The 25957-nt window shown below is 60.3% G+C and overlaps 3 protein-coding genes and 1 long non-coding RNA gene across 4 annotated transcripts; 1 reads left to right on the top strand and 3 right to left on the bottom strand.

The window, feature by feature from the left end:
- Nucleotides 1–1658: 1658 nt before the first annotated feature.
- LOC135329635 (uncharacterized) lies at nt 1659–9518 on the top strand. Its single transcript, XR_010391174.1, has 5 exons — nt 1659–1798; nt 1885–1970; nt 6153–6320; nt 6581–6660; nt 8687–9518. It is a non-coding gene; the product is annotated as an uncharacterized LOC135329635 (long non-coding RNA).
- On the bottom strand, nt 9511–11657 carry LOC135329634 (trichohyalin-like). Its single transcript, XM_064518584.1, has 6 exons — nt 11629–11657; nt 11212–11344; nt 10742–10879; nt 10186–10265; nt 9848–9973; nt 9511–9614 (listed from the first exon to the last, which is right to left on the bottom strand). Exons 1-6 carry the CDS (start codon nt 11649–11651, stop codon nt 9524–9526), a joined length of 591 nt encoding a protein of 196 aa, XP_064374654.1. The 5' UTR covers nt 11652–11657; the 3' UTR covers nt 9511–9523.
- Nucleotides 11658–12640: 983 nt separating this feature from the next.
- On the bottom strand, nt 12641–14438 carry LOC135329610 (coiled-coil domain-containing protein 81-like). Its single transcript, XM_064518539.1, has 5 exons — nt 14360–14438; nt 14083–14144; nt 13450–13726; nt 12901–13136; nt 12641–12667 (listed from the first exon to the last, which is right to left on the bottom strand). Exons 1-5 carry the CDS (start codon nt 14436–14438, stop codon nt 12641–12643), a joined length of 681 nt encoding a protein of 226 aa, XP_064374609.1.
- A 5181-nt stretch (nt 14439–19619) lies between these two features.
- Nucleotides 19620–24547, bottom strand: LOC135329609 (uncharacterized). The gene is made up of 12 exons (XM_064518538.1): nt 24469–24547; nt 24197–24258; nt 23564–23720; nt 23015–23250; nt 22538–22827; nt 21975–22087; nt 21741–21852; nt 21324–21456; nt 20850–20987; nt 20294–20373; nt 19957–20082; nt 19620–19723 (listed from the first exon to the last, which is right to left on the bottom strand). Exons 1-12 carry the CDS (start codon nt 24545–24547, stop codon nt 19633–19635), a joined length of 1617 nt encoding a protein of 538 aa, XP_064374608.1. The 3' UTR covers nt 19620–19632.
- Between the last annotated feature and the right edge of the window lie 1410 nt (nt 24548–25957).

Here is a 25957-nt window from a genome sequence, read left to right as displayed (position 1 = left end):
CAACGTGAGGCTCTCCCGCAAACTGGCGCATGCTTGGCATCCAGCAAGCAGGCAGCCTTTGCTGGACAAGTGTCAGGAGGCCTTTTGAGTCCCTGGGGCCGGCGTGTCCAAAGGGGACGTCTCTCCTGCGCAGGTCCCAGTGTGCCCCTCAGCCCTTCCGCCAAGGCTCTCACCTGGCAGCAGGCTTGCTCTCCATGCCTTGCCGCCTCGCGCCTTCCCCGCACTTTGGCAGCACGGGGAGAGAAAGCTCCTTGCGGTGCGGCAGGAGCTTGCCAGGACGCCTCTCTGGAAGGAGGAAACAAGGAAGCTCTTGAGAGCAGCCGCTTGCGGAGTGCATTTTTACCTGGCTGCTGTCACCCAGCGTGGGACAGGGACCCAGCCGGGTCAGGAGGCATCTCTTCCCTGACCTTTGCTGCTCCTGACGGCCCCAAGCTCTTCTTCCAGCTCCTGCTCCTTCTCCTGTGGGCAGCCGGCGGGGGCAGCCTGGGCCTCCACGCTGCCTTGCACAGCGAGCTGAAACCTGGAAACCAAAAGACAAGCCAGCTTTGAAGGAAGGGCATTGTCTCCCCTTTGCAGCTTGCGGACACGGATCCTCCTCACTGCTGCCGGAGTCCTTCTTGCATCCCCCCTCCTCTGTGTCCGTGCACAGCTCTTTGGGAGCTGGTTTTTGGCACTCTCCCCCAAAAGACAGAAGGCGTAGCCTAAATGCCTCTCTGTGTGCAGTCCCTGCTCTCTGATGGGAAGGAGGGCAGGCTGGGCATGAGAAACGCAGTCACGGTTCCCGCTCACTCCAGGCAAAGACACGTGTGAGAAGCCCAAAGTGAACTTTAGTGAAGCGGGAACCGGTCACTGTGTGACTGCGGCTGTGACCAGGCACCAGCTGTCTTCACTTTGCAGTCCCAAGTGGAGTTGAGCCCCTGGGAAGGCTCCCTTGCCCTTTGCTGACAGGTCTGTTGCTGGGAGCAAGCTGGTGGGGGGAGTGGTGGGAGTGCTGGGGGGAGCTCTGGCATTCTGGCAGCGCTCCCCGAAAAGGGCCGCACAGCGCGGCCCTGCCCCGGCCTCCCGCACCCCAACCTGCCACCGGGCCTCGGCCGGGGCACAGCCTCCCCGGCCCCCGCGGGCAGGGCAGCGCAGGGCCGGGGACAGGGCCGGGCACAGCGCCGCCACCGGGCCGGGCGGCAGGGCCGCCGCGCCGAGGGGCCGGGAGGGCTGCCCGGGGCCGGGAGGGCTGCCAGGGACCAGGACCGGGGCCGGGCGGCCCCTCACTCACCGCGGGGCCGGCCGCGCCGCTCACTGCCGCCGCCGCGCTACGGCGAGCCGCGAGGGCCATGGCGCGCAGGCGGCGCGCGCCGCCCGCGTTGCCGGGAGACGGGCGGCGGCCGCGGCCTGGGCCCCGCCGCCTCGGGCCCCGCCGCCGCCTCGGGCCCGGCCTCGCCGCCGCCCGCGCCTCGGCACCCCGCTGCCGAGCCGCCCCCGGGGCGCCGCGCTTCTCCGAGAGTCTCGGAAGCCCTTGAGGCGCGGCCCCAGCCGGCAGGGCTCGGCGCAACCCCCGCGGGGCTCAGGGCCGCCGAGGGAACCCCTGCCGCCCCCACGCACCGGGGCCGCTCCCGGGGCCGGGACAGCAGGGTCCCGGGGGCACGGCCACGTCCCGCGCTGGCCTCCGTGAGGCCTCAGCGCCGCAGGCCACAGCTTCAGGGGAGCTCTCTGCAGAAATGCTTGAGTAACGGGGAGCCACGGCCCTGGCGCCTGCGGGAGCCTTTGGGCAGGCGCATGGGAGAGGAGAGGCAGAGACCCCGGGGTGCGGAGCGGGGCTCACAGCGCCGGGGCGGGGTGGGCAGGCTGGAGGAGCAACCCCAAGCAGTGAACGAGTCCTTCCTTTCACAGCGATCTGGAAAGCAAGTAGTGCAGGGGCACGAAGTCTTCCTTCTGTGGGAGTCCCCCCGCAACCGTGCAGAGACCAGGAAGAGGAGGTAGGTTGGCTGCAGGGACCTTGCTGAGGACTTTTAAAGACAAAGAGCCTGGTTTGATGCCTAAAGGAGGATGGCCCCATCCTGTCCCGTCCTGTCCAGTATGCTGTAATGTAATCTATGTCCAGATGCTGTAATGTCCTACAAGGTCCAGCTGCCTGGTCTGCCCAGGGTGGGCAGAGGGGCTGGGAGGAGACAATGGGGCTGCATGGCAGTGCTGAGCATGGCGATAGCAGCGTAGCTGGCCTCGTACCTAGGTGCTGATGGGGCTGTACACTCCTCGGAGGCCCTCCAGTGCTCGTTTTGTCCCAGAGGGAGCTTTCCAGACTGTCCTTACACTCACTGTACCGACCACAGAAAGGGAAGAAGCAGGGCCCCTGGAAAGGCCCTTCAATCCTGCCATTTCTGAAGTAACTCTGGGCACAGAGGCACTGCTTTCTGCTCCTGGGGCAATGCTGCTATCAAATGGACACGGGGCCGCTTTAAGCTCGGCTCCTTCGTTTGCTTACTGCCTTGAGCAAGCCCAGGAGTGTTCCTGCAGGGAAAGTGCGTGCCTGCGCTGCAGAAACAGACCTGCCTTCTGCAGCTGAAGCAAAACTGGTGCTCCTATGGGCAAGCCCCCCGCGGCCTGGCAACTCTTTCCTGATGGCAACTTCCTTGGCTCAAAATGAGATCATTCCCAGCTATGGAAGATCACAGCATGGGGAAGACATTGTCCAAATCCTGCCCTGAAACATGCCATTTCATACTCAGTTTAAACCCTCTCTCCTTACAGTCTTGATGGCAAAATTGAAGAATATGTGCTCCATCCCTTCTAATTGATGTCATTATGATGGTTATGTTGTTATTAACACAAAAACATTTGCTGTGCAAATAGAGGGGCTGGTCTGGTTCTTGGCCATCTCTGTGATGGAGGAAGCTGTAGAGGACGGGGATCGAGCCTGGCACAACCCTCTGGGTTCAGGACAATTCTTTGGGCTCTGACTCCTGGCTCTCCCGAATACAAAGGAGAATCGCGTAGTTACTAGTGGTGCATGGTGCTGCTACTCCAGTAGCAGGCAGCTGTCCTTCCTCTTCCTCACTGGGCCCTGGAAGTGGCATATGCCTGGCTTTTGAACCAGCTGTGGAGGAGCAGGCTTGGAGGGCTGGGGACCCCAGGAAAGGGCTGCTGGCTGCCCCAGAGGTGGGGAGCAGGGGACTGCGTCCTGTTGCGGGCTTGTCTGAGCCCGTGAATCCCGCAGCAAGCATGCGTGATAGAAGGCAGGTCCAAGGTCTTCAGCTGCTGGGAGGCCTGGGGCCTCTTGCTGAGGCTGGGGCAGGGGAAGACGGCATCCTTTTCTGCAGGAGGAGTGCGCGGGTGGAGGATGTGTGTCGCCAAGTAAAGGAGGTGCAGGAGGAAGTCAGCAGAGCACAGCCTCAGAGATGACAGAGAGAGATGGACTGGATCTTCCCCAAGACCCTGCAGCTTCAGGAACCTAACCCCCCAACCGTCCCAAATGAAGGGCAGGCAGCTGGTGCATTTTGGAGTGGGAAATGGAGACTCCCATGATGGCAAAGGCTGGAAGGTGGTGACTTCCGGCAACAAGAGGATGGCTCCTGCTCTCCCTGCAGGAACGGAGGGCAACAAGAAGGGATAGCAGCAGCAAAAAGGAAGACTTGGGGATATGTGGGCCCATTGCTGAATGGGGCAAGGGATCTGAAGAGAAGGGGCACAGAAGAAGCCGAGGTACTCAAGGCCTTCTTCCCTCAGGTCTTTACTGATCAGACAGGTCTTCAGAAATCCCAGGGCACTGGTACCAGTGGGAAAGTCTGGAGCAAAGACGCCTTACCCTTGGTGGAGGAGGATCAGGTTTGGGAACAATTAAACCAACTGGACATACGCAAGTCCATGGGACCTGACAGGATGCACCCACGAGTGCTGAGGGAGCTGGCCGATGTCATTGTGAGGCCACTCTCGATTATGTTTGAAAGGTTGTGGCGACTGAAGGAGGTTCCTGAGGCCTGGAAGAAAGCAAATGTCCCTCCTGTCTTCAAGAAGGGCAAGAAGAAGGATCTGGGGAACTACAGGCCAGACTCACCTCATTCCCTGGGAAGGTCATGGAGCAGCTTATCCTGGAAGCCATTTCCAAATATTTTAAGAACAAGAGGTGATCAGGAGTAGTCAGCATGGCTTCACACAGGGGAAATTATGCCTGACAACCCCGATAGCCTTCTATGATGAGGTGGCTGGCTTGGTGGATGAGGGGAGAGCAGTGGATGTTGTTCATCTTGACCTTAGTAAGACTTCTGACACTGTCTCCTGTGCCATCCTCATAGACAAGCTCACAAAGTAAGGGCTAGATGAGTGGGCAGTGAGGTAAAAAGCTGGCTGACCTGCCGGTCTCAGAGGGTTGTGATCAGCGGTACAGTCGCTGAAGGTGTGCCCCAGGGTCGGTACTGTGGCCAATAGTGTTTAACCTCTTGATTAATGACTTGGACGATGAGGCAGAGGGCACCCTTGGCAAGTTTGGAGATGATACACAAGTGGGAGGAGTGGCTGATACACAGGATGGTTGTGCTACCCTTCAGAGAGACCGCAGTCCTGGAGCAAAGGGAGCAGGGCAGGCGCAGGGATGGGGGCCAGCTCCAGCCAGGAGCCCAGCTGGCCGTGCAGATCCGTGGTGGTGAGGCAGAGCTGAGGTCTGGCTGGGAGGTCAGCCTGCGTGTCAGGGACCAGGTCTGGATAATCGGGGCCCATGGTAAGGCACAGACATGGCTGCAAGCCAGCCGGAGCTGGAGCTCATGGACTGGAACAGCATGAATTACAGCATGAATTACAGAATAAGCATGGCCTGTCTTCCTTCCAAGGGGCATCTAGGTGCTGTGAGGAAGAAAGCTCTGCTCAAGACCCTCCAGAAACAGTTCACAGCAGAAGACAGTGACCCTCCAGAAACTACAGAGGAAGGGAAAAGCCCTGCAGAAGGAGAAACAATTTCAGACATGCCAGTGTCACGTGAAATACAAGTGAGTGGTGTGGATCAGTGTCCTCTGGATCAGCTACAGTAAGGGCAGCTCCTGAATTAGTCTGGCTTTTTTTCAGAACAGATTTATGTGCTCCTGTGAATCAATGGAGACTTAATAGCCTATGTGCCTGGTGATATTCTGGGAGAAAACCACAGCTCCTGTGAGCCATAGCCACTCTTTCCTGCCTTGAAATCCCTGATCCTGGAAAAGTGGATCTGCATGGGAAGAACATCAGCAGAAGTTGAGGAAAGACACAAAGTCTGCCTTGCTGAGCTGAACTGGAGAGTCAGGGCTTCCGTTAGAGTCTGAGGTGTCTTTTCTTTTGTGTCTTTGTCATTAGCCAGAGGGTTTTAGTGACCTGCAGGTTGCAGGCAGAACCTCTGTGTTATGGTAGAAAAACTGTCTCAGACATTTTTTCCTTCTCCAATCCATACTTTGTTTCTGAGTGAGCAGAAGAGCAAGACTTGATGCAGACTTTCTCAGATGTAACATTACTGCGTGGGTTGTTTGAAAAACGTGGAGTATTAGCAGGCTAGAAACTTTTATGAGGAGTAGATACTTAACCTCATTGTGTCACTTTGCAGAAAGAAGGGGATTGCTGCGTGTGTGTGTTTGTGTGTGTTAAAAGCAGTGCTCCGATCCAGAAGGCACCATAATGTCCAGCTTTGCTCTTGGAAAGCGAGCCTGCCTTTCTGTTGTCTGATGTTCAGCTTGTCTGCAGCTTGGACTTTTTAGCAGATAGCCATACCCTGTTCTGTGGATAGCTTGGACCTTAACTGTCCTGTGACATGAGCCTTTCCTTGTAGAGCCAGCTTCCGTTCCAACCACGATAAACTTGCATCTGCTTGTCCCCTGAGGTCTGTGTTTATGTGCTCCTTGCACACACTTCTGGGGAAAAGGCCAGACAAGATGATTCTGGTGTGACCGACAAAGGAGAGGTCAGGTCCCTCAGGTCGTATGCATTGCTTCCAGACAGTGGGGCACCTCAGGCAGTTTCAGGCAGTGAGTTTCTCTGGTTTTCCCAGAAGGTGCAAGTGGGTGGGATGGTCTAAAGTTCCTTCCCCAGGGTGTTACTGTGAGGATTTCTGGATTGCTTTGCATGGCTCTGGAGGAAACAAACGCCAGGAAATGCCCTCATTTTTCTCTAGAAAACAATTTCATCCCTTTCCCCACTCTTTCTAGGCATCTGAGTCACTTAGGGGCATGAAAGCACCATGGACAAGAGAGCAGGAAACCCAGGAAGAGCTGTAGCCTCAAAATCTCCAGTAAATCTCAGACCCGCCAACCTTGTGCTCTGCGACTGCAGATATCAGTGAACTGAAACATCCGAATGACTTTCTCCTAAACAAGGTAAAATGTGCTTCTGTGAACACCATTCAGGTCAGGTCTGAGTCTTAGGGTGGAATTTTGCAGATGACTTCCCTAGGCAGAAATTCTTTGTCTGGTTTAAGGGCAAGGGGAATTGATTTGGTAACTTGACCACATGAGGCTCTTCCATTAAGGCTCTTCCTCTCCCTTCCTCCACCTATTTGCAAGCATGACTTCCCCGCTGGTGAACAGATGTGATATCCAGGTGATCCATACAAGCATATTTCTTTTCCTCTTTGCAGATGATTACACAGCAAAGTTGGCTTGCCCCAAGAAATGCATGTCCACAATTCAGAGCAGGAGCACAGCCAGTGCAAGCAAGGTAAGGAGCCTTCCCCTTGTACAGCTGGGATCCTGTACTGCGATATCACCAGTGATAAACGCGAAACAAAAAGAAGTCCCTTTTGCTGAGGAAATGAAGAAGGGGTGTTGGGGCAGTGACTCAACATTGCGTGAGCAGTTGTGTCCTCTACGCTGTCCGCATATGGTCTGGCGCATATGGTCTGGCGCAGATTGGTTGGGAACCCTTCCTCCTCCCGTGTTGTTGCAGCTCAGGGAGTTTGTCTTGGGATGGAAAGCTTATAGCAAGCTTGAAGAAAGCATTCAGCTTCTGCTTCTGAGGGTAAAATAGTTGTGTCCAGTGTGTTAGTCTTTTGGCTTGACTTGGGAGATGGAGAGGGTGATGCTCCCTTAATCATCTTAGCAGCCCTTCTTTGGACTTGCTCTAGTAGCTCCATATGTCTTTTACACTGGGCAGCCCAGAACTGGATGCACGCTCCAGGTGTGGCCTCACCAGGGCTGAGTAGAGGGCGAGAATCACCTCCCTTGACTTGCTGGCAATGCTCTTCCTAATGCACCCCAGCATATCATTGGCCTTCTTGTCCACAAGGCCACGTTATTGGCTCATGGTCAACTTGCTGTCCAGCAGGTCTCCCGTGTCCTTCTCTGCAGAGCTGCTTTCCAGTAGGTGGGCCTCCGGCCTGTCCTGGTGCATGGGATTATTTCTCCTTAGGTGCAGCATTCTGCACTTCCCTTTATTGAACTTGTGAGGTTCCCCTGTGCCCATCTCTCCAGCCTGTCCAGGTCCCTCTGAATGGCAGCACAGCCCTCTGGTGTATCAGCCACTCCTCCCAGTTTTGTGTCATCAGCAAACTTGCTGAGGGTGCACTCTGTCCCCTCATCGGGGTCACTGATGAAGAAGTTGAATAATATTGGACCCAGTATTGACACCTGGGGTGGAGCGCTAGCTACAGACCTCCAGCAAGACTTCATGCCACTGATCACACCCCTCTGAGCTCTGCCATTCAGCCAGTTTTCAGTTCGCTGCCTACTCACCTAGCCCACCTCACTGTCCACTCACCTAGCCCACACTTGCTCTGCGTGCCTATGAGGATGTTGCAGGAGACAGTGTCAAAAGCCTTGCTGAAGTCAAGGTAGACAACATCCACTGCTCTCCCCTCATCTACCCAGCCAGTCATTCCAGCATAGGGAGCTCTCAGACAAGTTCTCTTGGGCTCCTACGCTGGCCCTGCTATGCCTATTCCAGCCCCACAACAACTGCCTCTCTGCGCTTCCGCGCTCCTCACAAACTTGTGCATGTGAAGGGACCGGTAGGAGCCTGAGAGAACTTGTCCGTGAGCACTTGTTGCTGTGGGGGCCTGTTAATCAGGGTGGCCCTTCCTGTTGGAATCTGTTGTAGGCATGGTGTCAGTTTGTGAAGAAGGAGGAAGCGTACTGGGGCAATAGTTCGGTGGTTGGAATAGGAATGGCAAGGCAACGGTAGGGGCCCAAGAGAACGTGTCTGCAAGCACTTCTTTGTGGTTGAGCCATTTTTTCAGTGTCACATTTAGAGTGGAAATCAGTCAGTAGACATGGTGTCAGTGTGGGAGGAGGAAGGAAGAGCAGAGGGGAATTCTTGTGGGGCTGGGACAGGCATATGCCAAGGCAATGGTAGGGGCCCAGATGTACTAGTCTGTGAGCATTTCTTGGTGGTAGAGCTGACTCACGCACTCTGGCCCTGCCATACTGACTGTAGGCCCACCAGAATGGTCGCTCTGCCTTCCCCCTGAAGCGACATACTCACACCATGTCTACTGCCAGCATTGCACAAAGGAGAGAAGACCTTTGAAACAGCTCCCCCGCCACGCCTGTGCTTCCCCCTCTTCCCAACCTGACACCATGCCTGCTGGCCCATCCCCGCGAGAAAAGGGTTTTGGGCCAAAGTACTTGCTTGCCACGACGATGAAAAGGCATTCGCAGCCCAGGCCTCTTGAGCACCTCTACTGGTGCTGCAATGCCTGGAGCTGCCCCAGCACACCTGCACCTCTGCACTGCCTCTCTTTTCCCAGGTTGACACCATGCTGACAGGATGACTTCCAGAAGCAATGCAATCCTGGCCAAACTTCTCCCTTGCTGCCAGCACCAAGAAGTGCTCATACCAAGTTCTCTTGGGCCCTACACTAGCCCAGCCATGCCGAGTTCAGTCCCCAAACCACTGTGCCTCTGCGCTTCCACACTTATTCCACCTTGACACCGTCCCTGCTGGATGACTCACAACAGAAATGCCGTCCTGGCCGCTCTACTGCCTTGCCATGCCCACCAGCAAGTGCTCCCAGCCAAGGACTCTTCGGCCCTACACTGACCCGCGCATGTGTGGCCACCCTCGCAATTACTGACCCTCTGCCCTTCCCCTCAAGCCACTCCACTCCTTGGCGAGGAAGCTGACGGAGTGCTGGGAGCTCTGGCATTCCTGTGTGGTGCCTCGGCCCTGGCGGTGCCAGAGTCTGGCTGGGGGTCTGCCCAGCCGTAATGCTGAGGGAGCAGGCTGCGGCCCATGCCAAGGAGTGGCTGCCGTCCCCCAGGGCCTGCCTGGAGGAGAGGTGCCAGTGCTTTGGACTGGGATGTGGTGAGCCAAAGACTTGGAGCCCCCAGAAGAGCTTGGCAGGATTTGGGCGGCTGAGTCACACACACTGTCCTCCCAAAACCTTTCCCTCGCCTCCTCTCTGGCGTGGCAGTCCCCAAGTCACCTGCTAGGGCATGGCCGGGGTGAGAGCTGCCCGGCAGAGGGGCTGCCCCACTCTCCTGGCTCCCGCCTGACCCTTTCCGTCCCCTCTGGAGCTGCCCTGCTGCCCCTTGCACTTTCACAGCCCACCAAGGAAAGGCTCACAGCAGCTCGGAAAGGCCCTTTATTTCCACGCATAAAAGCCATCTTGGTGGTAACTGCCCGGCACACGGTCCTGCTGCTCTCTCTTCTGGAGGTGGCGCATCACCAAAGCGCTGCGGGGTTCAGGAAGAGGATGTTGTGCCACTGGAGACGTTGCTGGAAATGTCATGGTGCACCCCCACCCCCCACCCCCTTGGAGTGGGCGGGATGTGTGAGGCCAGGCCAGGCTCCAAGGCTGCTTCTGTGCTTCTCCAGGCGGGGCTGGAGAAGACCCTCTTTCCCCAGGGCCATGGCAGGAAGGGCATTGCGGAAAGGGGGGAACGCGCCTGGGTTGCCAGGTATTTACCGGCGCCGCTCCTCCTCCACCATCAGCCTCTGTTGGTTTCGTTCCACCCTTTCCTTCCACCTGTCCCGAAGAACTTTGTAGGAAGTCAGAAGCTGCACATTCTGCTTTGCTTGCGCGGACGCTTGCCTGCAATAGGAGTGGCAAAGTCCCGCTCCCGCTCTCCCGGGAGCCTTCCGGCCCCCCCAGCCCCTGCAAACCCACGTCGGCAGAAAGCCGGGGCTGTCGTAGGTTGTGTCCTGGAGCTGAGGGATTTGGGGTCCTGGCACCTGCAGGGGGGGTCAGAGCCCCTCGCCTGTGCCAGGCCCTGGCTCTGAGCTTGCGCGCCCACGCACGCTTACCGTTGGGGGGGCCTCCCCGGCATGTCAGTGTCTGGGCGACGACGCTGCTCGAGGGCGTATTGCAGCTCCACTAGTGTGATCTGTTTTGCAAGGAGAAGAAGAAGAAATGGTTTCAGCATGGAGGGGTGAATGGGCGAGACAGCACTGGGCTGCAGGGGAGGCACCTAGTCCTTGTAGAGCCAGACTCAGGCTACACAAGGAGCTGATACAATGGGCTACCAGAGCGGAGCCCCTGCGGCTCTGCCGCCGGCACGTCTGGGGCCAAGGGGCTCAAGGCAGCTGCCCCCGAGAGCTGGTTTCTGGCTCGAAGGCAGGCACCGCAGGCAGAGGTTGCCCAGTGGGGAGGCATCCCCCGCCAGCTGCCCTCGCTGCAGCGCCTGGCTCCTTCTGGGCCCGCTTCTGGCTGCAGCCGTCTCCCTCCTCGGAAGGGGTGGGCCAGCTTGGGCGCAGCTCCTCGGAGGCAGCCGTCCGCCTGGGCCCTGGCTGCCTGCAAGGCTCCGCCGCCCTGGACGTGGGAAAGGCCCTTTTGCAGAGGGCCGTCAAAGGCATCCCGTACCTGGGCCTGACGCCGGGCCTCTTTCTCCAGTGCGGCCTGCTGTTCCTCCCACGATGCTTGGTGCTGCCTCTGCTCCTCTTTCAAGAGGGAGACGTGGGCAGCTCTTCCAAACCTCTGCGTGGGAGGGCAGGCTGCATCCTGCGGGGCCGCGGAAAGGCAAGAGTATTAGTCTTGTCTGTCTGGGCAGGGATTCTGGGCAGGGGCGTGTTGGCGCTGGCTTTCCACCCGCTCTCCCGCCCCTTGTCTTGAGCCTCTCCACCGTCACTCTTTTGCGGGATTTTCGGCAGAAGGCAGGCTGAAAAAGCTGTTGTACAAGCAGTGCCTAACTACGCCCAAAAGTAGCACCCAAAGAGGCCACCGACGGCTCCAGTGGCTACGTGCTGAGGGCCCTTTCCGGAGGGAGTCTCATAGGCCGGGGCTTTCCTACGAGTGGGTGAGATGCCAGGATTACCCAGAGCCCCATCACGCACCTGTGCTGCACCCCTGGGAGTGGCGCCGGCACGGCCACGCCGAGGTCCGGCGGGAGGGTGCGGGAGGTATTGCACGCCAACCTGCTTCCCCGGGGAGGTGCCCGGGATGGGGGCCGTCTGGTTCACAAGGGTCCTGAGGAGACACCACAGGGCGCGTTAGCACAAGGGCAGGAGGTGTTTGCTAAGAAGGATTTGCCTTCAGCTCCCCAAAAGGGCGTGACATGACCCTGGAGGAAAACAAGGGCAACGTGAGGCTCTCCCGCAAACTGGCGCATGCTTGGCATCCAGCAAGCAGGCAGCCTTTGCTGGACAAGTGTCAGGAGGCCTTTTGAGTCCCTGGGGCTGGCGTGTCCAAAGGGGACGTCTCCCCTGCGCAGGTCCCAGTGTGCCCCTCAGCCCTTCCGCCAAGGCTCTCACCTGGCAGCAGGCTTGCTCTCCATGCCTTGCTGCCTCGCGCCTTCCCCGCACTTTGGCAGCACGGGGAGAGAAAGCTCCTCGCGGTGCGGCAGGAGCTTGCCAGGACGCCTCTCTGGAAGGAGGAAACAAGGAAGCTCTTGAGAGCAGCCGCTTGCGGAGTGCATTTTTACCTGGCTGCTGTCACCCAGCGTGGGACAGGGACCCAGCCGGGTCAGGAGGCATCTCTTCCCTGACCTTTGCTGCTCCTGACGGCCCCAAGCTCTTCTTCCAGCTCCTGCTCCTTCTCCTGTGGGCAGCCGGCGGGGGCAGCCTGGGCCTCCACGCTGCCTTGCACAGCGAGCTGAAACCTGGAAACCAAAAGACAAGCCAGCTTTGAAGGAAGGGCATTGTCTCCCCTTTGCAGCTTGCGGACACGGATCCTCCTCACTGCTGCCGGAGTCCTTCTTGCATCCCCCCTCCTCTGTGTCCGTGCACAGCTCTTTGGGAGCTGGTTTTTGGCACTCTCCCCCAAAAGACAGAAGGCGTAGCCTAAATGCCTCTCTGTGTGCAGTCCCTGCTCTCTGATGGGAAGGAGGGCAGGCTGGGCATGAGAAACGCAGTCACGGTTCCCGCTCACTCCAGGCAAAGACACGTGTGAGAAGCCCAAAGTGAGCTTTAGTGAAGCGGGAACCGGTCACTGTGTGAGTTATTCCCAACTCCATGCTGAGTGTCAAGCCCTGGCGGTGCACGGTGCCGAGCAGCAGCCGGGAAGCCGCCTGCTCGGTTAGCCAAGGGCTGCAAAGGAAAGGCACTCACCTCGGGAACACATGCAGAGGGCTAGGCCGGGTCCCCAGGGCAGCAGGTGTGCCGGAGATGGAGAGATCTATCGTAGGCAGTCTCTGCAATGTAACACAGACCCATTGGGAGGCTTCCAAGGCAGCTCTCGCCTTGCTGCTGAAGGCAGCAGAGCATTCTCCTGCCACAAGAGGAGGCCGCCTCTCCAAAGCCTCCTCTAAGCTCTCTGCCGAGAACATTAGCCCCTCATGCCGGTGCGGAGAAGCTGCACAGCAAAGAACAGAGCTCGGCTGATAACACTGCCAGGCTTTCTGTAGGGGCAAGGGGCAAGAAACTCAGGAGGCGCTCGCTCTCTTTGCTCCTGGAGAAGGCTGTGGGGGCAAGCACTGGGGAAGGCGTTTCAGTAGGCTGCCACGTCCCGGCTGGCCAACACACATCAGGTCGCTCGTCCTTCCATAGGATTCCCAAAGAAATCGCAGGGAAAGCGGAGCAACTTACACTGCAGGGGTCCGCCAGCCACCGGGTGCAGCGGGCATAAAAGCTCATGTGCACTTTGTCTTCCTGGCAAGTCAGAACGCCGACGTCCCTGAAGGCAAAGGCGACCTTCTCTTTGTTGCGCACGTGCGCAGAGAACAAGCGGATGGTCTCTTGCACGCAGTCTTCCACCACGCGCCTCGAGAAGGAGGTGGCCAGGGACAGCTGCCGGTACTTCAGCGGCTTGATCTTCACGTTGTCTACACGGGAGAGGAACAACACCACTGCCACAGCAGGCCAACTTTCCATTGTTGGGCCATCAAGAGAGGCGAGTGGCACGGAGGCAGTTGTTAGGGCAGTTCAAAAAGAGAGAGAGAGCCTGACTGTGTGCAAGCACTATTCTGTAGTACAAACGCCTAGAGAAAAGGTCCTTCTCGGAAAGAGCTCTCTGCGGGGCGATGGAGCTGGACATCGCTACTTCTGCCTGCCCCTCCCAAAGAGCAGGGAGCAGCCACCCCCTGCCCCACAGGTGATGTGGCAAGGGGAAGCAGAGGGTGGCCGCTGCCAACTCACCAGGCAGAGTCACTTTGGGACGCTGGAGCCTCTGCAGCCAGACCATGTCCATTTCCAGCTGGAACACAGGCCTTCGAACTGTCACCACGTTGTCTTTGCCAGGGCGCAGTGGCTCCCGGACCGTGCAGAAGGTGCCGAGCCCCGCTAGCAGCACACCCTGCACACAGCAAAGACACAAAGGCCCACCAGGAAGGCTTTTGGCGAGGGAAAAAGTGCTGTTTGTCGGAGCGTGGGAACGCTGCTCTGTGCCCTCTCTGCTGCTGACGTGCAAGGGGCACTTGGGGAAGGCTTTAGAGAAGAGCCACGTTCTCCGCATTGTCCCTCACCCTCCTTGAGAGGTTCACTAACGTCCCTCAGCTAGAGAAGATCCCCGGGGTTTCCAGCAGCCCTGGCACAGAGCCCTGTCTCTCTGCGCGGTCTTTTGTGGGGGGCCGCAGGGAAGCGGGGAGCCCTGGGACGTGCCAGATGCTGTCTCACACTAGAGCTGCACGGGGTTTCTCTCCCGGCTGGCCAAAAAGCTGCTGTGCAGCAGGCGGGCCAGGTGTGGTGTGCAGCTGTGGGGCTGGGGGAAGGCTTGCTCCCGGGCACCCAGGGCTCCCTGGACAGCCAAAACCCTCCAGGACACCAGCCCACCTTGTCCTGCATCAGCTCTTCCAGGATGTAATTGGACACGGCGTCCCAAATAGCAATAATCTCTGGAAAGCAAGGGAAACACATGTCAGGCCCAGCCCTCTGGGACAGGGCACCCCTTTCCTCCCAGCCCAGCCCAGGCCAGCCCAGGCCAGCCCAGCCCAGGCTCTCGTGGCAGCCCCCAGCCGCCTGCAGCCACCCTCATAGCCCCAGCTCCACAGCTCTTTGGACAGCTAAGAGTCTCTGTGGCCCCTGGGGAAGCAGCTCCCCAAGCCCTTACCTTCGGTGGAGAGCTGCAGCAGCGTTGGGAACAAGGAGCTCTGCTCTGGGCTGATGGTCTCGGTCCAGCAGCCCTCCATCCCGCTTGCCCCTTGCCCTTAGCTCGCCTCGGCAGCCAGGGGAAAAGGACGTTCTCGTCGTCTCCTCGCCCCAGGCTCCTGTCCAACGGGCCCCTGCTCCTCTGCCTGACGGCGAGGGGCCCCCAGCGTGGCCCTGCTGCCTGCTGCCCGCTCTGCTTGCTGCGGAGCAGCTCCAAAGAACAGCGGTGAGCAGCACCCAGCCAGCGCCTGGGCCTTGCAGGGAAGTGCGGACACCGCCAGGGACCGGGGAGACCTCTGTGATGCGGCGCGTCCCACTGTGAGCTCAGCCTCACTGTGTCATCTCTGGGGGCTCATTAGGTCACGGGCACAGAGGTGCCCCAGCCAGGGGCCCCGCTGACCCAGACCCCGCCTCGTGGGCTGACTGCACGGCCCTGCCTCGGCCTGACCCTGTCACCACGGAGGTGCCTGGCTGGCCTGGGCTCAGGGCTGCCCCCCTCCCAATCCCGACCTGCCCTTCGCCCTCACCGGGGGCAGGTGGGACGCGCCCTGGAGGACCAGGCCCCTGCCCTGACGGCCCTGGCGTCTCCCCTGGCTCCCCGGCCCCCAGGCAGCCCCTGGCTCACGCTGAGCCCTGACACACGCAGCGTTGTTCATGGCTGGGGCCGTGCGGCACACACGTCTTGCCCGCAGGATAACCTCAGGCGGTTCATCCGAACAGAGGAGGCTGTAGGCAGCACCCATTTGGCACCTGGCCCCGATGCCACCAGTGTGTCCTTGTCCTTTTCTTGCCGTGAAGCAGCGTGTTTTCGTGTAAATGGCCTTTTGCTCTACAGCAGAAATGAGGAACAGAGTTTCTCCGATTTCCTTCGACCTAGAGACTGCAATGGCAGTGCAAGTCAGCACAGAGGCGTTCAGCACAGCGTGCCGCACCCTGACTAGACGTCAAGCCCATGCGGACCAGCGCAAGCTTCCCAGCATCCAAATGCCTCAACCAGCACCAAGAGATGGCAGACAAGTTCTGTTGGGCCCCTACGGGGGCCTTGGCATACCTATGCCGGCCCAGCAACAGCCGCCCCTCGGGGCTCCCTCCCTTTTCTCAAACTGACCCCGTGCCTGCTGACGCATCCCCACCAGAAAAAGGGGGCTGCTGCTCAGCTGGTGGCTGTGCGCTCCACTTCTGCAGGGAGAGGAAGCACAGAGGTGGAGTTCTTGTGGGGCTCAAGCAGCCGTGCCACGGCCAGCGCAGGGAGCCCGGTGTGCTTGGCTGCACACATGCTGGGGCCTGTGTGACACAAGACACGCTCTGCCTGTTGTGCTTGGGCTCTTGTCATCGCTTCCCCTGCGCTTCTGCTCCCCTCAGCCGCCAGGGGAAGGCCTCACCTCTTTGCTAAGACAGCTTCATGGCTCTGCGCCCTCAGCGGGCCATCTCAGGCCTCCAGAAACTTCCGTCCTTCCCTGGTCTCCACCCTTGGTTACTTCCCGCCTTTGCCCCGCCGCCCCCGGGAGCTTGGTGGACTGCGGGAAGCATGAGGAGCTTCCTCTTGCCTCTGCTGCTGTGTACAGTCGCAGGGGAGCAGGAGGGATTGTGGCAGAGGAGATTTTCTTCCTGGAGGAGTGCTGCTACGCATGAGACTGTCAAGGAGGGCACGATGAAACACAGGGTGTTTTAGGTCTTGGTTTTGAGCCTAATACAGAAAAAGGCCAGGGTTTCAGCCGTGTTCCTCCAGCGTATGCCCCGATAAATGTCTGCCTCCTCTGGGCAGCTGACCCTGTCCAAAACGGAGAAGGAACCCAGCCGCAGAGGCACAGCATCTTGTGGGTAGCCTGTTGCTGGCTGTTGCTGTGATTTGTGTCCTAGGACTAAGGGGGACGGGGGAGGGAGGGGTGTGGGGGAGGGAGATGCAGGTGTTGCCTTCACCTCTCCTTTCAGCCCTCAGCAACAGGAAGAGCCCACCTGAGCGCAGTCTCTGCGTCTCCTCTTGCAGCAGGAGAAGCCTGGTCTCCTTGCCCTGATGGGCATCTCTGCCCCTCTGTGGCATCGCCAGCTGGTTCCTGAGGCTGTGCCCGCAGGGGCGCCTGGCCAGAGGAGGGAGGAGGAGGCCGGGGGCGGGGGTGGGAACAACCCCCAGGAGCCGCCAAGCGGAAGGGGCCCGTTTTGGCTTGGGAGGGCAGGGGAAGGGACCTGCGTTATGGTCTGGCACGCCAGCTCCTGCCTCCGAAGCATGCAGCCCTGAGGGCGATGGCTCCCATTCCGTGGCCCCAGAGAGAGAAAGGTGCCCCCATGCCGCCCCTGCAAGGTCCTCCCATGGCGTGCCAGACACCTTTCCTTCTCTCCTCCGGAAAAGAAGCTTTTGACGCTTCCACAGTTCACACAGCTAAGAAGACCAGCACCCTGTTTGTCACCAAGAAACAAAACAGGACAGTTTTCCTGTCCCCTCCTAAAAGGGAATAATTCTCTCCAAGGACCTCTGGCTTGCCTTCAGGATCCCTGCTGCCCCGCTCCGCCCCATAGGGGCCCCCTGGCTCACGGAAGTCTGGGACCACCCCTGCACCCAGCCTGCCTCCTCTTGCTAGTCTCTGCGTGCTCGCAGGCGGCCTGCTGTGGAAGGAAACGCCATTCGGCCTTGAGGAGCGTCAGTCAGAGATGTGGCTTTCCAGATCACTGTGAAGGGAAGGACTTGTTCACTTCTCAGCGTTGCTCTCTCAGCCTTCCGAGCTCCTTCCCTGGTGCTGCGAGCCCTAGGTCTGCACCCTGGGCTCGCTGCCTTTTCTCTCCTGTACGCCTAGCCCAAGTCTGCTGAACATGCCCGGGGCACGGCTTCAAATTACAGCAGTATTTCTTGAGAGAGCTCACCTGAAGCTGAGAGCCGCTGTGGAGCTGAGGCCTGATGGAGGCTGCCCTGGGATGTGGCCGTGCCCCCACAGCCCCTCCTCCTGCTCTGGGCCTGAGCATCCGGGATGGTCCCCACGGAGAGCCGTGGGGTTTAGTGGTGGTGGGCTGGGTTTCCCTCCGCCTGCCCTGAGCCCTGTGTGGGTTGCTCTGAGCCCCCAGGAGAATCCCTCTTCTCTAGGGCCTCACACCAAGGCCTTTGCAGACTTCTGTTCCAAAACATGGCCCGGCCCAGCCCGCCCTCCCCAGGAGCCCCGTGGCCCTGTGTGGGCTCAGGCAGTGGACTGAGGGGGCCGGGGGCATCTGGGCTGGGCCGCGAGTGAGGGTTGTGGTGTTTGGGGTGTTTCTGGATTTGGGGAAGGCTGCGGGGTTTGGAGGGGGGGGATTGCCTGCAAGGGGTTTGGGAGCAGGGCACGTGGGCGGAGCCCAGCTTGTTCTCCCCAGCCACAGCCTGGCTGCAGCACCAAGGGGCCCAGCAGCAGCCTTTGGTCTCCACGTCAAGAGCCCACATTTGCAGCAGGACTCGTGGGCTCAGCCAAGCCAGCGGCTGGGTGCAGCCCCCTGCTCCCCACTTCTGGAGCATACCCGGCCCCCTTCCAGAGATCCCCAGCCCCCCAAGCCTTTCCCTCTCCTCCCCCATAGCCAGCTCAAAGGCTGGGCACGTGTCACCCCGCCAGGGCAGAGCGAGGAGGAGGAAGGGCAGCTTGGTGCAGACCAGCAGCATAGCAGCACCGACTACGGCATTCTCCTCCGGACTGGGGAGAGCCGGGAGTCGGAGCCCCGGGAATTGCCCTGGGCCCGGGGGGTGGTGTCGGGCTCCGCTCCTGTCCTCTACAGCTCCCTCCCTCACAGCGATGGCCAAGCAGCAGCCCAGCCCCTTCAGTCGCACAGCAAATAGTTTTCTATGAAGAACAGCAGAGCTCTCATCATGACATTGATAGAGAAGGGATGGAATCCGTGCTCTTCAACTGCACCATCAAGAAGAGAGCAAGACAGGGTTCAAACTGAAGAGGGCAGAGCAGGGAAGATGTCTTGCCCGCACTGTGCTCTTCCGTAACTGGGAAGCATCTTGTTTGGAGCAGCGGAAGTTGCCACCAGGAAAGAGCCGCCAGACTGCCGCGGGATTCCCTCCCAGGAGTGCCAGCTTTGCTCTTAGCTACACAAGGCGGATTGGTTTCCGCTGCACAGGCACGCGCTTTCCCTGCGGGAACCTGCCTGGCTTTGCTCAAGAGCGTGAGCCTGACAGCGAGCCGAGCTCAGAGAGGCGGCCTGGCCCTGGGCGGGGGCTTTGGTTTTGCCCTTTGCAGGAGGTAAGAGAAGGGAGAAGCCTAGGCTGCGCGGCAAGAGAGGAGTCCTAACAGCGCAAGGTGTCAGGCCAAGGCAGCCCTGAGGCTAGCGAAGCGAGGCAGGAATCCAAGGTCTCAAGGCGAGGCCCAGAGGTGCTTTGGGCAGGGGCACAGTGTGGCCCAACAGTCCCCTCGCAGCCCTTGCTGGGACGGTTGAGCGAGGATTGTGCAAAAGCTGCAGGATTCTGTTCCAAAAGTCATGGCCAGTGCCTCCCCACGAGGGCACGAGAGCCCTGCCCTGCTGAGCTCATGGGTGGGGCTCAAGAGGAGCACATCTATTCCGTGAGGGCCAGAGGAATTCCTGTGGGATCCCGCGTAGGGTCTTTAATGGAGGGTCTCTTCCTGTCATTGCTTGTGCAGAGAAAGCCCTTGCAAGGCAGAGGCTGGGGACTGCAGCTGTGACCAGGCACCAGCTGTCTTCACTTTGCAGTCCCAAGTGGAGTTGAGCCCCTGGGAAGGCTCCCTTGCCCTTTGCTGACAGGTCTGTTGCTGGGAGCAAGCTGGTGGAGGGAGTGGTGGGAGTGCGGGGGGGAGCTCTGGCATTCCCGTGTGGTGCCTTGGCCCCGGTGGTGCCAGGGTCTGGCTGGGGGTCTGCCCAGCCTCGGGGTCTGTTCAGCCACCACGCTGAGGGAGCAGGCTGCGGCCCATGCCAAGGAGTGGCTGCTGTCCCCCAGGGCCTGCCTGGAGGAGAGGTACCAGTGCTTTGGACCGGGACATGGTGAGCCAAAGACTTGGAGCTCCCGGAAGAGCTTGGCAGGATTTGGGCGGCTGAGTCACACACACTGTCCCCCAAAACCTTTCCCTCGCCTCCTCTCTGGCGTGGCAGTCCCCAAGTCACCTGCTAGGGCATGGCCGGGGTGAGAGCTGCCCGGCAGAGGGGCTGCCCCACTCTCCTGGCTCCCGCCTGACCCTTTCCGTCCCCTCTGGAGCTGCCCTGCTGCCCCTTGCACTTTCACAGCCCACCAAGGAAAGGCTCACAGCAGCTCGGAAAGGCCCTTTATTTCCACGCATAAAAGCCATCTTGGTGGTAACTGCCCGGCACACGGTCCTGCTGCTCTCTCTTCTGGAGGTGGCGCATCACCAAAGCGCTGCGGGGTTCAGGAAGAGGATGTTGTGCCACTGGAGACGTTGCTGGAAATGTCATGGTGCACCCCCACCCCCCACCCCCTTGGAGTGGGCGGGATGTGTGAGGCCAGGCCAGGCTCCAAGGCTGCTTCTGTGCTTCTCCAGGCGGGGCTGGAGAAGACCCTCTTTCCCCAGGGCCATGGCAGGAAGGGCATTGCGGAAAGGGGGGAACGCGCCTGGGTTGCCAGGTATTTACCGGCGCCACTCCTCCTCCACCATCAGCCTCCGTTGGTTTCGTTCCACCCTTTCCTTCCACCTGTCCCGAAGAACTTTGTAGGAAGTCAGAAGCTGCATGTTCTGCTTTGCTTGTGCGGACGCTTGCCTGCAATAGGAGTGGCAAAGTCCCGCTCCCGCTCTCCCGGGAGCCTTCCGGCCCCCCCAGCCCCTGCAAACCCACGTCGGAAGAAAGCCGGGGCTGTCATAGGTTGTGTCCTGGAGCTGAGGGATTTGGGGTCCTGGCACCTGCAGGGGGGTCAGAGCCCCTTGCCTGTGCCAGGCCCTGGCTCTGAGCTTGCGCGCCCACGCACGCTTACCGTTGGGGGGGCCTCCCCGGCATGTCAGTGTCTGGGCGACGACGCTGCTCGAGGGCGTATTGCAGCTCCACTAGTGTGATCTGTTTTGCAAGGAGAAGAAGAAGAAATGGTTTCAGCATGGAGGGGTGAATGGGCGAGACAGCACTGGGCTGCAGGGGAGGCACCTAGTCCTTGTAGAGCCAGACTCAGGCTACACAAGGAGCTGATACAATGGGCTACCAGAGCGGAGCCCCTGCGGCTCTGCCGCCGGCACGTCTGGGGCCAAGGGGCTCAAGGCAGCTGCCCCCGAGAGCTGGTTTCTGGCTCGAAGGCAGGCACCGCAGGCAGAGGTTGCCCAGTGGGGAGGCATCCCCCGCCAGCTGCCCTCGCTGCAGCGCCTGGCTCCTTCTGGGCCCGCTTCTGGCTGCAGCCGTCTCCCTCCTCGGAAGGGGTGGGCCAGCTTGGGCGCAGCTCCTCGGAGGCAGCCGTCCGCCTGGGCCCTGGCTGCCTGCAAGGCTCCGCCGCCCTGGACGTGGGAAAGGCCCTTTTGCAGAGGGCCGTCAAAGGCATCCCGTACCTGGGCCTGACGCCGGGCCTCTTTCTCCAGTGCGGCCTGCTGTTCCTCCCACGATGCTTGGTGCTGCCTCTGCTCCTCTTTCAAGAGGGAGACGTGGGCAGCTCTTCCAAACCTCTGCGTGGGAGGGCAGGCTGCATCCTGCGGGGCCGCGGAAAGGCAAGAGTATTAGTCTTGTCTGTCTGGGCAGGGATTCTGCCCAGGCAGGGGCGTGTTGGCGCTGGCTTTCCACCCGCTCTCCCGCCCCTTGTCTTGAGCCTCGCCACCGTCACTCTTTTGCGGGATTTTTGGCAGAAGGCAGGCTGAAAAAGCTGTTGTACAAGCAGTGCCTAACTACGCCCAAAAGTAGCACCCAAAGAGGCCACCGACGGCTCCAGTGGCTACGCGCTGAGGGCCCTTTCCGGAGGGAGTCTCATAGGCCAGGGCTTTCCTACGAGTGGGTGAGATGCCAGGATTACCCAGAGCCCCATCACGCACCTGTGCTGCACCCCTGGGAGTGGCGCCGGCACGGCCACGCTGAGGTCCGGCGGGAGGGTGCGGGAGGTATTGCACGCCAACCTGCTTCCCCGGGGAGGTGCCCGGGATGGGGGCCGTCTGGTTCACAAGGGTCCTGAGGAGACACCACAGGGCGCGTTAGCACAAGGGCAGGAGGTGTTTGCTAAGAAGGATTTGCCTTCAGCTCCCCAAAAGGGCGTGACATGACCCTGGAGGAAAACAAGGGCAACGTGAGGCTCTCCCGCAAACTGGCGCATGCTTGGCATCCAGCAAGCAGGCAGCCTTTGCTGGACAAGTGTCAGGAGGCCTTTTGAGTCCCTGGGGCTGGCGTGTCCAAAGGGGACGTCTCTCCTGCGCAGGTCCCAGTGTGCCCCTCAGCCCTTCCGCCAAGGCTCTCACCTGGCAGCAGGCTTGCTCTCCATGCCTTGCCGCCTCGCGCCTTCCCCGCACTTTGGCAGCACGGGGAGAGAAAGCTCCTCGCGGTGCGGCAGGAGCTTGCCAGGACGCCTCTCTGGAAGGAGGAAACAAGGAAGCTCTTGAGAGCAGCCGCTTGCGGAGTGCATTTTTACCTGGCTGCTGTCACCCAGCGTGGGACAGGGACCCAGCCGGGTCAGGAGGCATCTCTTCCCTGACCTTTGCTGCTCCTGACGGCCCCAAGCTCTTCTTCCAGCTCCTGCTCCTTCTCCTGTGGGCAGCCGGCGGGGGCAGCCTGGGCCTCCACGCTGCCTTGCACAGCAAGCTGAAACCTGGAAACCAAAAGACAAGCCAGCTTTGAAGGAAGGGCATTGTCTCCCCTTTGCAGCTTGCGGACACGGATCCTCCTCACTGCTGCCGGAGTCCTTCTTGCATTCCCCCCCTCCTCTGTGTCCGTGCACAGCTCTTTGGGAGCTGGTTTTTGGCACTCTCCCCCAAAAGACAGAAGGCGTAGCCTAAATGCCTCTCTATGTGCAGTCCCTGCTCTCTGATGGGAAGGAGGGCAGGCTGGGCATGAGAAACGCAGTCACGGTTCCCGCTCACTCCAGGCAAAGACACGTGTGAGAAGCCCAAAGTGAGCTTTAGTGAAGCGGGAACCAGTCTCTGTGTGAGTTATTCCCAACTCCATGCTGAGTGTCAAGCCCTGGCGGTGCACGGTGCCGAGCAGCAGCCGGGAAGCCGCCTGCTCGGTTAGCCAAGGGCTGCAAAGGAAAGGCACTCACCTCGGGAACACATGCAGAGGGCTAGGCCGGGTCCCCAGGGCAGCAGGTGTGCCGGAGATGGAGAGATCTATCGTAGGCAGTCTCTGCAATGTAACACAGACCCATTGGGAGGCTTCCAAGGCAGCTCTCGCCTTGCTGCTGAAGGCAGCAGAGCATTCTCCTGCCACAAGAGGAGGCCGCCTCTCCAAAGCCTCCTCTAAGCTCTCTGCCGAGAACATTAGCCCCTCATGCCGGTGCGGAGAAGCTGCACAGCAAAGAACAGAGCTCGGCTGATAACACTGCCAGGCTTTCTGTAGGGGCAAGGGGCAAGAAACTCAGGAGGCGCTCGCTCTCTTTGCTCCTGGAGAAGGCTGTGGGGGCAAGCACTGGGGAAGGCGTTTCAGTAGGCTGCCACGTCCCGGCTGGCCAACACACATCAGGTCGCTCATCCTTCCATAGGATTCCCAAAGAAATCGCAGGGAAAGCGGAGCAACTTACACTGCAGGGGTCCGCCAGCCACCGGGTGCAGCGGGCATAAAAGCTCATGTGCACTTTGTCTTCCTGGCAAGTCAGAACGCCGACGTCCCTGAAGGCAAAGGCGACCTTCTCTTTGTTGCGCACGTGCGCAGAGAACAAGCGGATGGTCTCTTGCACGCAGTCTTCCACCACGCGCCTCGAGAAGGAGGTGGCCAGGGACAGCTGCCGGTACTTCAGCGGCTTGATCTTCACGTTGTCTACACGGGAGAGGAACAACACCACTGCCACAGCAGGCCAACTTTCCATTGTTGGGCCATCAAGAGAGGCGAGTGGCACGGAGGCAGTTGTTAGGGCAGTTCAAAAAGAGAGAGAGAGCCTGACTGTGTGCAAGCACTATTCTGTAGTACAAACGCCTAGAGAAAAGGTCCTTCTCGGAAAGAGCTCTCTGCGGGGCGATGGAGCTGGACATCGCTACTTCTGCCTGCCCCTCCCAAAGAGCAGGGAGCAGCCACCCCCTGCCCCACAGGTGATGTGGCAAGGGGAAGCAGAGGGTGGCCGCTGCCAACTCACCAGGCAGAGTCACTTTGGGATGCTGGAGCCTCTGCAGCCAGACCATGTCCATTTCCAGCTGGAACACAGGCCTTCGAACTGTCAGCACGTCGTCTTTGCCAGGGCGCAGTGGCTCCCGGACCGTGCAGAAGGTGCCGAGCCCCGCTAGCAGCACACCCTGCACACAGCAAAGACACAAAGGCCCACCAGGAAGGCTTTTGGCGAGGGAAAAAGTGCTGTTTGTCGGAGCGTGGGAACGCTGCTCTGTGCCCTCTCTGCTGCTGACGTGCAAGGGGCACTTGGGGAAGGCTTTAGAGAAGAGCCACGTTCTCCGCATTGTCCCTCACCCTCCTTGAGAGGTTCACTAACGTCCCTCAGCTAGAGAAGATCCCCGGGGTTTCCAGCAGCCCTGGCACAGAGCCCTGTCTCTCTGCGCGGTCTTTTGTGGGGGGCCGCAGGGAAGCGGGGAGCCCTGGGACATGCCAGACGCTGTCTCACACTGGAGCTGCACGGGGTTTCTCTCCCGGCTGGCCAAAAAGCTGCTGTGCAGCAGGCGGGCCAGGTGTGGTGTGCAGCTGTGGGGCTGGGGGAAGGCTTGCTCCCGGGCACCCAGGGCTCCCTGGACAGCCAAAACCCTCCAGGACACCAGCCCACCTTGTCCTGCATCAGCTCTTCCAGGATGTAATTGGACACGGTGTCCCAAATAGCAATAATCTCTGGAAAGCAAGGGAAACACATGTCAGGCCCAGCCCTCTGGGACAGGGCACCCCTTTCCTCCCAGCCCAGCCCAGCCCAGCCCAGCCCAGGCCAGGCTCTCGTGGCAGCCCCCAGCCGCCTGCAGCCACCCTCACAGCCCCAGCTCCACAGCTCTTTGGACAGCTAAGAGTCTCTGCGGCCCCTGGGGAAGCAGCTCCCCAAGCCCTTACCTTCGGTGGAGAGCTGCAGCAGCGTTGGGAACAAGGAGCTCTGCTCCGGGCTGATGGTCTCGGTCCAGCAGCCCTCCATCTCGCTTGCCCCTTGCCCTTAGCTCGCCTCGGCAGCCAGGGGAAAAGGACGCTCTCGTCGTCTCCTCGCCCCAGGCTCCTGTCCAACGGGCCCCTGCTCCTCTGCCTGACGGCGAGGGGCCCCCAGCGTGGCCCTGCTGCCTGCTGCCCGCTCTGCTTGCTGCGGAGCAGCTCCAAAGAACAGCGGTGAGCAGCACCCAGCCAGCGCCTGGGCCTCGCAGGGAAGTGCGGACACCGCCAGGGACCGGGGAGACCTCTGTGATGCGGCGCGTCCCACTGTGAGCTCAGCCTCACTGTGTCATCTCTGGGGGCTCATTAGGTCACGGGCACAGAGGTGCCCCAGCCAGGGGCCCCGCTGACCCAGACCCCGCCTCGTGGGCTGACTGCACGGCCCTGCCTCGGCCTGACCCTGTCACCACGGAGGTGCCTGGCTGGCCTGGGCTCAGGGCTGCCCCCCTCCCAATCCCGACCTGCCCTTCGCCCTCACCGGGGGCAGGTGGGACGCGCCCTGGAGGACCAGGCCCCTGCCCTGACGGCCCTGGCGTCTCCCCTGGCTCCCCGGCCCCCAGGCAGCCCCTGGCTCACGCTGAGCCCTGACACACGCAGCGTTGTTCATGGCTGGGGCCGTGCGGCACACACGTCTTGCCCGCAGGATAACCTCAGGCGGTTCATCCGAACAGAGGAGGCTGTAGGCAGCACCCATTTGGCACCTGGCCCCGATGCCACCAGTGTGTCCTTGTCCTTTTCTTGCCGTGAAGCAGCGTGTTTTCGTGTAAATGGCCTTTTGCTCTACAGCAGAAATGAGGAACAGAGTTTCTCCGATTTCCTTCGACCTAGAGACTGCAATGGCAGTGCAAGTCAGCACAGAGGCGTTCAGCACAGCGTGCCGCGCCCTGACTAGACGTCAAGCCCATGCGGACCAGCGCAAGCTTCCCAGCATCCAAATGCCTCAACCAGCACCAAGAGATGGCAGACAAGTTCTGTTGGGCCCCTACGGGGGCCTTGGCATACCTATGCCGGCCCAGCAACAGCCGCCCCTCGGGGCTCCCTCCCTTTTCTCAAACTGACCCCGTGCCTGCTGACGCATCCCCACCAGAAAAAGGGGGCTGCTGCTCAGCTGGTGGCTGTGCGCTCCACTTCTGCAGGGAGAGGAAGCACAGAGGTGGAGTTCTTGTGGGGCTCAAGCAGCCGTGCCACGGCCAGCGCAGGGAGCCCGGTGTGCTTGGCTGCACACATGCTGGGGCCTGTGTGACACAAGACACGCTCTGCCTGTTGTGCTTGGGCTCTTGTCATCGCTTCCCCTGCGCTTCTGCTCCCCTCAGCCGCCAGGGGAAGGCCTCACCTCTTTGCTAAGACAGCTTCATGGCTCTGCGCCCTCAGCGGGCCATCTCAGGCCTCCAGAAACTTCCGT

This window comes from Dromaius novaehollandiae, chromosome 12 (genome assembly GCF_036370855.1).
Source record: "Dromaius novaehollandiae isolate bDroNov1 chromosome 12, bDroNov1.hap1, whole genome shotgun sequence".
In the NCBI taxonomy this organism is placed as follows: Eukaryota; Metazoa; Chordata; class Aves; order Casuariiformes; family Dromaiidae; genus Dromaius; species Dromaius novaehollandiae.
This window is presented reverse-complemented; position numbering and strand designations above follow the sequence as displayed.

What these genes read in the sequence shown, in the direction of transcription:
- LOC135329634 (XM_064518584.1), bottom strand. Translation starts at nt 11,651, where the DNA reads ATGGAGAGCAAGCCTGCTGCCAG. An exon ending in CTCCCAGGGGTGCAGCACAG is followed by an intron (nt 10,880 to 11,211) that starts GTGCGTGATGGG and finishes GCGGCCCCGCAG; the next exon opens with GATGCAGCCTGCCCTCCCAC. An exon ending in CCGGGGAGGCCCCCCCAACG is followed by an intron (nt 9,974 to 10,185) that starts GTAAGCGTGCGT and finishes CTCCTATTGCAG; the next exon opens with GCAAGCGTCCGCGCAAGCAA.
- LOC135329610 (XM_064518539.1), bottom strand. Translation starts at nt 14,438, where the DNA reads ATGGAGGGCTGCTGGACCGAGACCATCAGCCCAGAGCAGAGCTCCTTG. An exon ending in AAGAGCTGATGCAGGACAAG is followed by an intron (nt 13,727 to 14,082) that starts GTGGGCTGGTGT and finishes GCCTTCCCCAAG; the next exon opens with TGCCCCTTGCACGTCAGCAG. An exon ending in TCCCAAAGTGACTCTGCCTG is followed by an intron (nt 13,137 to 13,449) that starts GTGAGTTGGCAG and finishes TCTCCCGTGTAG; the next exon opens with ACAACGTGAAGATCAAGCCG.
- LOC135329609 (XM_064518538.1), bottom strand. Translation starts at nt 24,547, where the DNA reads ATGGAGGGCTGCTGGACCGAGACCATCAGCCCGGAGCAGAGCTCCTTG. An exon ending in GCTGCAGCTCTCCACCGAAG is followed by an intron (nt 24,259 to 24,468) that starts GTAAGGGCTTGG and finishes CTTGCTTTCCAG; the next exon opens with AGATTATTGCTATTTGGGAC. An exon ending in AAGAGCTGATGCAGGACAAG is followed by an intron (nt 23,721 to 24,196) that starts GTGGGCTGGTGT and finishes TGCTGTGTGCAG; the next exon opens with GGTGTGCTGCTAGCGGGGCT.